The sequence below is a fragment of the Typopeltis vanoorti genome, chromosome 19 (genome assembly GCF_054136105.1).
Source record: "Typopeltis vanoorti isolate ZY-2024b chromosome 19, IOZ_Tvanoo_1.0, whole genome shotgun sequence".
NCBI lineage: Eukaryota > Metazoa > Arthropoda > Arachnida > Uropygi > Thelyphonidae > Typopeltis > Typopeltis vanoorti.
The window spans coordinates 80,493,147-80,505,469 of NC_143567.1; the positions used below are offsets into that span (position 1 = coordinate 80,493,147).

The following is a 12,323-nucleotide window of genomic DNA, read 5'->3' on the forward strand; positions in this document are numbered from 1 at the left end:
AAAAGAAGGAGAATCCATTCCAATAATAGGGTAATCAATCCATCTTGTGGGATGAGTTGTTTATTATTACATGTTGGAAAATTAACTTTTCTTTTATTAACATCGAAGTTTTTAAAGTGGTAACTATTTTGCTTGTCGAAGAAAGGCTTAGAAAAGTTCCTCCAGTCGGCGACAAGACTTGAGCTATAAGTCTGCCTTCGGGCAGCCAAGCATACAGGATGCAAGTGCCACTTCCAGTGATCTACACAGGCCTCTATTGAGTTTGTGGGCTACAAAATATAAGTAGAAAACAGAAAATATAATAGAAGTATGCAACTTAAGAGTTTTATAAGATTGATGTGGAAGTAATTTTTCCATATATTACCTGAAAGGAGAGAACAAGGAGATCATCCTTGGATATTATGTAAGACTGGTTAGCAAGGGTATGAGGATTGTTATTATTATTTTATTTTATTGTTTGGAGTGGTAAATAAGTAGAATGGGTGGCGACCTTTTCTTTATCAATAAAGTTAAGTACAACAGGCATTGTACAAATAACAGCTAGCATGGAATACTGAAATGAGCCTTTAAACTCCACTCAGGTGCATATAACAATACCAACAAGAAGTAAATTTCACTGTCCAGTGTACGAGACTATCACTCTCTAGAGGCTTGTAGTAACTTGGAAATGTTTAGTGTTTGGTTTCTAAAGTAGGATTTCTGAATTATTTAACCATCTGCATGTGGATGGTGTAATGCACAATCAGTTTATAACTTTTCATGGATAGGAATTAATCTTAAAAAAAAAAAAAAAGTCATTTCTGAAATCATTGACCTACATTAAATAAAATAATAAATAAATAAACTTTAAAGCCAACATTTGTTAAGAAACTGCTTGCTGTTCATTCCAACTTAATGACAGCATATTACTATTATTACGGGCAACTCCAGGGAGTCATTAGACTCATCGAGAGAGGCCCCAAATCATATTCATCACAACTATTTGACATTCATACAGTATCTATCATACCTTGCCTTAAACTCATTCACTGTCACAGCATCCACCACAGACTCAGGGAGCACATTCCACTCATTCACTACTCCAAAAGCAAAGAACCCAGCTCCAACACCCCTACCAACCACACCCCCGGCCAGCCTCCACGGATGTCCCCCAGTCCTCCCACAACCAGCCCTGTTCTCAAAAACATCCTCTGAACAAATTCTATAGAAACCCTTCAGTAATTTGAATGTCTCAATCATATCTCCCCTCCTCCGCCTATCAACCAATTCCTGCAACCCACAAATCCTCAATCCGTTCTCATACGGTTCACCCCACAGACCTGCCCTCATCTTGGTCACTCGCCTCCGGATCCTCTCCACCTCCTCCCCATCAAGAAGAAACCCAGGTGACCAAATCTGAGCACAGTAGTCTAGATGGGGTCCTATCAAGGCTCGATAGAGAGGAACAACAACCCGTCTGTCTCTGCCCGTCAACGCATTCCCCAGCAACCAAGTGACTTGATGAGCTGCTTTGGTCACTCTTGCAATGTGTCCCCTAAATTTCAATTCCTTATCCACCAACACTCCCAAATCTCGTGCCCCATCAATCTCCTGGAGCAGGGCTCCACCAATGCAGTAAACTGCCGCCAATCCCCTCACCCCAAAATGCATAACCTCACATTTTGCCACATCAAACTGACATCCATTCTCCCCAGCCCAGACCTCCATATGTAATTCTATGTTCATGATTTACTTATAAACAGATTAGAATAAAATAAATTTAAATTTTCTATGGTCTTCTTTCATCTGCTATTGCCTAAGCTATATAATCAAGCCATTAAGTCTTTGTAGGACCAGAAGATTGTAATCTTCAACACTGTCAAAAGGTTTCAACAAAAATCAGTATGAGTCAAAAAATGCTAGAATTATCTTCAAATACATACTTAACTGAATATATTCTGTTGAGAATTACTTATAATTTGGGAAACAAAAATTAATGCACAGAATAAATCAAATGGAAAGATTTATGTGGAAATCAATTCAAATAACTGCAAGATATTAATGTTTCAAGCAGCAAGTGCATTGATCTTCATTGGGAAGTAATTAATTAAATTAATGAGAAGATAGGTTATGCTTGTTCAAATATATGATAATATTGTCTAAACAATTCTCTTTCATAATATTAGCAGCTATTTCAGTAAATATGAAATAAAAGAAACCAGATAAACAACAACAACAAAAAAAAATAAATAAATAAATAAACAAAATAAAAATAAATATTTTGTTTGAATTTTACTCCTCCTATGTTATGGATACTGATTTCAAAAGTGCTCCAACTGAATTTCTAATTGTAGAAGTTGGCATGAAATATTTTCAATGAAATGCTGTTAATGAAGGAAAGTTCACAATATTAAAAAAAGTAAGATATAAAATATATCTTATAATATATAAAAAGTAAAATAAAAAATAAAAAGTAATATAAAAAAAAAGAGCTGCCAAGAAAAGATTAGAAAACTGTTTGTCCATACAACAAACATCATCAAATTCATGACAAGTATCTTGAATGGGGGTATACAGGATATGACAGTACTATATAAAAAATTTACATCAATACTAACTTTCTATCTACAATTTTCCTCCAAATCAGTCTATTACTTGTCAAGACTCCAATATTATCATTATCAGATCTTATATATCTATCATCTAAGGAACATTGTACCGTATTAATCCACCTACATCTTGGCCTTCCTCTGGGTCGTTTTCCAGAGAACACTTGTTATGCTAATCATTCCTCGCCCATTCTGTTTAATTGACCATACCACCTGAGATTACCTCTGCTAACGCATTCCTGGTTGCTGACAATGTCAAGTTCTTTTCTAATATCCTCCTTTTTAATATGATATTGCCATTGATGCCATCTGTTCATGCCTGTAATCTTTCCCAGCTCTCAGATTCATAAGTTAAAACTGGTTTGAATACAGCTAATTTAGCAATCCGACTAATTTCTCTCTTATTCCACATGAATTTATTCAATTGACTTCCTACCATACCAGCTTTGTTGATTCTGTTGTCTATTTCCATATTTAATTTACCATCTTCACTAAAAATTGTACCTAAGTAGCTGAAATGTTCTATATGTTCCACAAGTTACCCGTTCACAACACAGTTGATATTTTCAACAATTCTACCTATTTTCATTGTTTATATCTTTTTAATGCTGACCTTCATACCATATCTATTACAACAGTTATTCAATTTAGTCAGGGAATCTTGCAAACTTGTAGCAGATTTATTCAGAAGTATAACATCATCCGCATAAAGCAAAGAGCTGACATTAACATCTCCAATTCTGATATCATGTTTTATAACACTTTCCTTCATAATGTGATCCATATAGATAATGAATAACAGAGGGGATAATGTACATCCTTGTCTCACACCAGATTTAACATTAAACCATCTTCCTGTACGTCCTTCAATTCTAACTGCGGACTTACAACTCAAATACAGGCTAAATACTGCTTGATATAATGTCCCATATAACTGTAGCGTATTGAATAGCTTCTCTCTGAACTTTGTCATATGCCTTTTCCAAATCGACAAAATTTAAATACAGATCTTTGTTATATTTCCATGCTTTCTCGACTATTAGTCGTAAAGTGAAGATCTGATCCTCACAGCCTCTATTTAGCCTGAATCCAGCTTGTTCTTCACCCAGCTTTTCTTCCATAATTCTTCTCAATCGTTTCTTAAGTACATTTGCATAGATCTTGCCAGGAACACTTAGTAGCGAAATACCTCAGTAATTCTCACATTCAGTTTTATTTCTCTTTTTATATATGGGCACTATTAGAGCTCTTCTCCAATCATCCAGAATTCATCCCTCTGTCCAGGCCATCTGATCTATGTAGTGCAGTCACTGTAAGACTTTTATACCTCCATACTTGAGCATTTCTGGTCAAATATCATCTATACTACTGCCTTTCCACATTTCAGGCCTTTGATCGCTTTTTCTACTTCAAGTATGGATATGTATTCCTTACTGCATGCCTGTTGATTGTTTTATACCACTGTGCTATCGCTGCTTGTTTCATTTAGCAATTTTTCGAAGTAATTACTCCATACTTCAAGGATCCCTCTTTCTTCCGGTTTCATATCACCTTTATCATCTCTAACTCCTTTTACAGCACTCTTCCCTCCATTTCTAAGATTCTTCAACAACCTCCAGAATATCTTACCAAGTTCCTGATATTTATTTTCTATTTTCTTGCCAAAGTCCTCCCTTGACTTTGGTTAGCTAGTTTTACACACTGTTTAGCTTTCTTACATTTGTCTCTGTATTCTCTAAGAGCAAAAGCTGACTTATTAGCCAGGAACTTTTGATATGATTTCTTCTTTTCCTTCACTGCCTCTTTAATTTCCTGTGTCCACCATGGAGTCTTGATTTTTCTATCCTTGCAGACAACCTCACCACATGCCTTTCTGACTGAATCAATCAGGGTTTTCTTCAAGGCTTGCCACTGAATCTCCAAGGTTTGATTCTTCTCAAACTCTTTCATTTTTTCTTCAATAATAATCTTTGCATATGTTAGTCTACAGTTCACATCTGAGAGCTGCTCAACTTTTATTCGCTTTAAAACTTTCTTACATGTTATTCTTTTTGATATGAAATTGAATTTTATCCTGCTCAAGACTAAATAGTGATCGCTTCCAATTTCAAATCCTCTGTATGCTCTGGTGTCCTATACCAGGGAGAAAACATCACTATCAACAATAATATAGTCAATGAGACTTTTCTTATTCCTTGCCTCTTCTCTCCATGTGAATTTGTGCACATTTTTATGTTTGAACATGGTGTTAGTAATAACCAGTCCATGTCCTGAGCAGAAATCCAACAGCTATTTGCCATTATTATTAGCTTTGACCTTCTCTCCAAATTTTCCCAAAATATTTTTGTATGTCTGACAATCATTTCCTACTCTATTTAGATCCCCAACAAGGACCAACTTTTCCTTTTTCATTGTGTCAGTTGCTTTTTCTAAATCATTAAAAAATTCCTCCACTTCTACCTTAGTAGAACCTTCTGTGGGACCATAGGCACAAATAAGTCTCATTGTCCAGTTTCCCATTCTCATATTTGCCCACAATACTCTACTTCAGACTGACTGCCATTCAAGAAGATTAGCCTTGTATTTTGTGTTGAATATTATGGCTACCCCCTTCTTTTTCTTGATTGTCATTGCCTGAATATACATTTTGTATTTATTGCTCAGAAAGATCTCACAAGTTTTGGTCTTTTTTGTTTCAGTCACCCCTATTATGTCGATCTGGTACTTATCTAATTCCTCAGCAAGATTAATTTCTTTGCCATTCATGCTTCTTATGCTGATAGTACCGATCTTTAACTCTGGTGATGTTGATTTGGGGTGTGTTTTCAGATTTGTTCCAGTAACTGACTTTTCGCTGTTCGCCCTGGTTCCCTGGCAAAAACAATGGGGGCCTTGTTTAACTGGGCGATGCCCCAGCCAGCATGAAATTTTGTCATGTTGTACCATCATTTTTTATTTTGGTTTAACCAATAAGAATACAATTTGGTCGGCTAAATCCCAAATTGCTAGCCCATCCTCGTTTGTTCGGTACTCAGGTAGATACCAACAAGGTGCGCCACGAGAAGGTGAGGATTGGACATTAGGTCAGAAGCCCTGGTCGGGTCTCCGCATTCCTTTAAAGGCTATGTGGAGGTCTCCTCTCAGTTATACAGCTTTGACCCTTAAGCACCCCTCACAACAAACATTGGTGCTTCTAAAAATAATTTATTCTCTACAGTGTAATACAGTTATGTGATAGCAGAATACAGCTCTATTGCAAGAGCATTCTTTAAACCTTTTGTGTTTGGGTGTGTGCGCATGCTTCATATTGAATATACAGTTATGAAACTTTACAACTCATGTTGTAAAGTGGCTTTGCTTTGGAACCCAGCTATGCATGAATCAGCTGAGTTTTAATGTTTGCAGAAGATTATGCATTATATTACTGTTAATACTATTGCCGGCCTGGTTGGCCGAGTGGTTAGAGTATCCGCTCTCCAGCCAAAATGCTGCGGGTTCAAATCCCACCGTGGTCATGGATGTTTGTGATTGTCTGTGAAAATAATAGTGGTGATGGTGGACAGTAGATGGCGTTGGTGTAGATGAGGCAGTTTCTGGATGGGGTTGAGCAGTGGAGACAGAGAGATGTAGAGTAGGTGTCCTCCCTCGATGAGTCTTAGGACTCCCTTGGGGCATCAAATAATAATAATATGTATATGTCTAAGTTTCAAATAAACCAGATGTATTTATTAAAAACACCATGCATCAACACTTACCTTGTTTTATATTGAAATTTTCATATTTGATCATCTTAAGTAAAATGTATTTCATTATACAGACCATCAAAAAAAATGTATACACACTTTAACAGATGTCATCTATGGACTTTTTTCAAAGTTGGATCGAATTACTGTAGCAGCGTGTAGTATGATGTTCTCTCAAAAGATGTTGTTACAGATGAACACTAGTTGTAAAAGATGAACACTAGCATCAACACGTGACTGGTAGCAGTCAAACAAAATGGCCGAAAAACAACTGTCATTTGAGGAACTCAAGACCATTTTAAAGTGGTATTTCAAATTTGAGAATGTTTAGGTTCAATGACAATGGAGGCATGAGTTTAAAACACAACCTCCAACACGCCTGACAAATGCACATATTCATGACAAGTTTGAGACCCATGGTACTGTGTGTGATGCACACACAAGGAACAATCCGGGAGGCCCTTTCTTCTTTGAAGGTACTGTTACTGATCAAGTGTACTAAACATGGTACAGACATCCATTTTGCCTGCCATTCATGCACTTTATGGGAATGATCAATTCTCTTCCTACAAGATTGAGCACCACCACACCAGTCTTAAGGGAAATTATGTTGAAAAATAAAAAATAATTTTGAAATTAAAATTTCGTTTTTTCATCGTTAGGCCAAGAACCACTCCTTCACTACTCTCCAAGCATAAAAACCCAGTTCTTATACCCTTGCTAACTACATTCTTACTCAGTTTCCATGGATGACCCCCCTAGTTCTTGCACCACCACACTTGCTCTGAAAAATTTCCTCTGAATTAATCTTGTAAAAACCCCTCAGTAATTTGTGTCTCAATCATATTATCCCTTTTCCACCTATCAATCATTTTTGAAATCCACAAATTTCAACCTGTTCTCATAAGGTATTCATTCCATAGACCTGCTACCGTGTTGGTCATTCACCTTTGGATCCTCTCCACCTCTGCCTCATCATCAAGAAATCCTCGTGCCCAGTAGTCAAGATGGGGTCGATAAAGAGAAACAATAACCTGCTTGTCTCTGCTCGTCAAAGTATTCTTCAGTAACCAAGTGATCTGATGAGCTGATTTAACCACTTTTGCTATGTGTCCCCTAAACTTCAACTCTCTATCCACCAATATTCCCAAGTCTCTGGCTTTGTCAATTTCCTGGAGTACAGTTCCCCGATACAGTATTACTGCTGATAATCTTTTCATCCCAAAATGCATAACCTTACACTTTGCTTAAACTGACATCCATTCTCCTTTGTCCAGATCTATCTATCCAAATTATCCTGCAAAATTTTGACATAATCTGTATTAACTATTGTTCGATCCAACTTTGCATCATTGGCAAAGAACTGAACAGTTCATGTAGAAAGTTTTTTACCTTAGGTATAATATATGTTAAAGATACCAAGCTATTTTAAATCTAAACCTGGCTTTTTTACTCCATTTTCCAAGTAAGCAAACAGACAATTCAGTCAAGTTTGCACCTGTAAGTGTTGCAAGTCTAGCTGACCCTGCACATAATGCAAGTCAAAGCAACTCGTGGTAGTGCCCCCCCCCCCTTGTCTTTAATACATAGCATCATACATCTCCTCAAGGAGATGTGCTTTGCATTAAGGATAAATATTAAGAATAGTGATCAGAGGTTATTGTACGTTTACCACAAGTTGCCTTGACTTGCACTACGTGCATGGTCAGCTAGACTTGCAACACTTGCAGGCACAAATTTGACTGAATTGTCTGTTTGCTTACTTGGGAAATGGAGTAAAAAACCAGGTTTAGATTTAAAATAGCTTGGTATCTTTAACAAACTGAACAGTTCCTCTCAGATCCTTTCCCATATTGTTAATATACAATTCAAACAGCAGCGGTCCAAGAACAGAACCCTGTGGCATGCCACTAGTTGCAGGCCTTCTTTTGGACTATACTCTCTGACATCTCTCCATCAACCACTCTCCTGTCCATTCCCATGTGCTACAGTTTACTGATCACTGTATCATACATGACCTATGCTTCACAAAAACCACGTTGTTCCCACAGTATCCCATTTACATTTATTCATTCCTGTATTTTGCTATTGACCAACTTCTCCAATACTTTGGCAACTCCTTATATGCTGATTGTCGGTAATTTGCTATATCAGTCTTTGAGTCTCCTTTATGCAAGGAACTATTTTCACCTCAGGGTTTCTCCGACCTTCTCAGGACTAACCCAGAGTTGAGACATAGATTAAACAGAATTGTCAAGGACACTGACAATTCCCTCGCAGCTTCATGTAAAACTCCAGTTGGTATACCACCCAATCCCACAACCGTATTCACATTAAAGTTCTGTAATATGCTATGTACCTCCATTTCATTTACCTCAGTTCCCATATACGCCTTTGCCTCTCTCGTTCCTGCAATATCACCACCTGGATGATATACTCTTGCAAAGTGTTCACTTAGTAATTCTACTATTTTGAATTATTCAGTTACCTCTCTACTATCATCATCATGAACAATCGGCACAATGCCCGTTGGTGTCAATGCCTTCTTCACTATCTTCTTCCACCTTTCTTTGTTCAGTGCATGGTGTCGCAGTCTCTGTATCCCATTTGTTTAAGATTTTCGCATTCCTCTATGTCATTTGATTCTGGTATTTCTGATATTGTTGGCCAGTATGGGAATCTTCTAATAGAGAAATTTTTAATACTCAGTTGATAGGTAATTTCCATTTTATTTGTTTTAGCCATTTTTCTTAGAACAAATTTTTTGCTGATGTTATATAATCAGAATTTAATTCAAAGCTTCAACATGCTCTTAAATCTAGAATTTAAATCATCTAATTTAAAATTTGCAATAATATAGTCAATAACTGATTTACATCCTCTGGTTGATTATGTATATTTCTTTATGTTCAAATTCCAAGTCATTATTCTTATATTATTATTAGGCTCACAGTATATGTCCATTTCAATGACCAGACAAGATCACATCTCTTTGCTTGGACTTACTCCTGGCATAAGCATAACATATCAATAGCCTCCTCAGCATCCAAGAAATTAGGCATTCTTTTTCATTCAAGAGGCTATTTGACACCCAACCAACTCTTAACTATATAGAAATCCCAAATTTGTCCACACTTAGAATTCTGCTCATTTGGGGTGGTGCACCTTAAACTTCCCTTAAAATCTTTGACGTGTCCAGAGGTGAGCAATTATGCCTCACAGATGATCCCCTCCATTACAGATTCACTTCAATCTCTATATTACAGATGCAGTGTTTCTACATTGTGTCTATTCTACAGGTACTTCTATGGTCATTGCTCTGGTGATTTGGAAACCATTATTCCTCCACTTTCTGTTACACCTATTAATATATGAGCAGCAGCTGCCCAGTACTCCTTTACTGTGTAACTGCAAACACATGGAAGAAAGATACTAAGTCAGAAGAGTAATTTGAATCTGCTAACATGGTATTGGTTATTTCTTCAATGAAATATGTCAATGTATATGACTTTCATATTATAAAGTAAATTCATTCTGAAATGATACGAAACTGCTGATAAGATGTTAGTAATTTGTTCAATGAAGCTTGCTGTGACTTTCATAAAGAAAGAGAATTTAGTTATTGAAAATTAAGTTACTCAAGTGTTTTAAGTGAAAACAAGATGTGTTCAGCATTTTGTGATTTAGGATGCAGGAAGAATAACATTTATGTTGGCTGTTACACAATAAAGGTGCAGTTTTTGTATTAATTTTTGTGAATTCAAGAGAATAAAAGTTTTGTAAGAAGCAAGAGACTAAAGTCTCAGAATTCTGTCCAGAAAGATACATGCGTAAATTATATAATTTAAATATGCATCTTTATATATCTTACTATAATATTATTATTATAATATAAAGATGTATGTATATACATATATTCAGATCACAACATGAAAGTGTATGAAAATACATCTACACTGCCTCTTTTAATTATATAATTTGTGCGTGTATGTATATATATATATATATACACACACATATGAACATTATATTGGTACTTGTTGAGTTATGCTAACTTTATGTGGCTATACACACATTTCTTTTTTGTGTGTATAAAAAGGAGTAAAATTGTTATTTGGTTATTAAGGCAATTAAGAGGATATAAGTATATATGATATCCTGGGATGCAAATCTATGTATAAGTTTATTTTGTAGTTTTAGGTTGTTTTTTTTTTTTTTAATTTAATTCTGAAGCTGAGTTAAACCACTCAGAGTTAAGGGAGTAATTTACAGGTAGTGCAACTGCAGGACTGCATGCACGAAAAAATCAAGTGCTCCCTAACTCAAAGCATCAGCATTGTTATCAGACTGCAGTAGTGTTTGATGTAGAAGAAAATAACGTATTTCCAAATATAAAGCATCAGCACTGTTATAATGCTACAAATGTGCTGTATAATGAAGATAAAGGTGAGTCAACTAAATACTCTGGACACTAGTTATATGGACTTTTTACATACACCTGCATGCTGAATGTACAAGTGCGAGCCACTGGACTACTTGTATTGCTTCTTTTTATCACTAGTATAATTAGTAATGAAGCAGAATTTCATCCTTTAAGCCATTTTCTTTGTGCTTGGAATAAAACTATTAATTCATCCCTCCTTTATAATATATAGCACTGCAAATGTTCATATTACGGTATTAATAAAATGTTTTACCGATTCATTCCTTTCTTCGTTAACAATACTGCACAGGTCCCAGTTGGAGAGTCTTTAGTATACTGGTAATAAGCATTTACTCCAGCTTGTTGTGCTTTTTCTTTCAGAACCTGCCCAAAGTTGTCTATTCCAATACAGCCCATTAAGGCAGAAACTTTAGAAACACCTAATGACCACTGAAAAGAAAAAATTTCTTTATACTATTACTGCCTTTTAAGCACTAAAAAATAATCAGTAATATTAATAAAAATTGAATATTTACAAAACCCAAACCACACTATAAACTGAAAATATCCATATAATAATTATGTAATTAAATTCTCAAGTATACTCAATCTTCAGTCATTACTGTGAAAATATCTTGACAGCTGGCTAATATCAGATTTTGTATATGTTGCCAGCCTGGTTTGACGAGTGGTTAGCATATCTGCTCTCCAGCCAAAAGGTTAAGGGTTTGAATCTCACCATTGGCATGGATGTTTGTGATTGTGAAAATATCAGTCCTTTGACTCCTTGAAGGTGATACATAATAATAATAACTGTAATCCAGGAGTACAATCATAAATATTTATCATTAAAGATAGAAAAATGCCACAAGAAACCTAGAAGCAGTTATCACAAATGTCAAAAGACCTGATCAAAAAGAGATGAATTCCAGGTGATTGGGACAGGGCTCTCATAATACCCATCAAATAAATAAGAAATAAAACCTTGGTTATACTATAAATTAAAAGATGCCAAGAAGTTATATTCTTGGTTTAATCCTTTATCCAAATATAAGCAAACAAAGTTTGTGCCTGAAGTATTTTCAGGACTGGGCAACTCATGGAAGCTAATGACTTCACATCACTTGCCTTAATATCCCATAATGCAAAGCACATATCCTTATAGAGATGAATAATGCTATGCATTATGGAAAGAGTCACTACCCAGACTGGTTTCAACTCTTACTGAGGTCTCATCAGTGGGAGCCAGACCAAGGGTGATACCAAGGTTGAAGTAATGCAGAAGTCATATTTCCATATATGAGTAGCCAAAAGGTGTCACACCTTATTATTAAAATACTCTGGATTAGAGATAGTTGTTGGAAGTTTTTAGAGATGCCAAGAATATAATTTCTTGGCATCTTTAATTTATAGTATAACCAACTGGAAAAAATTACAACAACTATCTCTTATCCAGAGTATCTTAATAAGATGTGACACCTTTTGGCTACTCATATGTGGAAATATGAGTTTTGTATTACTTCAACCTTGGTATCACCTCTGGATCTGGCTCCCACTGATGAGACCTCA

General features: G+C 35.8%; 1 protein-coding gene across 1 annotated transcript in view; it reads right to left on the reverse strand.

Annotated features, from left to right (window-relative positions):
• Positions 1-12,323, reverse strand: part of LOC150096285 (adenosine kinase-like) — a 286,808-nt gene that overhangs the window by 136,765 nt on the left and 137,720 nt on the right. The window contains exon 5 of the mRNA XM_090409587.1: positions 11,029-11,204. Within this exon, the coding sequence (XP_090265713.1) occupies positions 11,029-11,204 (176 nt within the window). The remainder of the gene's footprint in view (positions 1-11,028; positions 11,205-12,323) is intronic.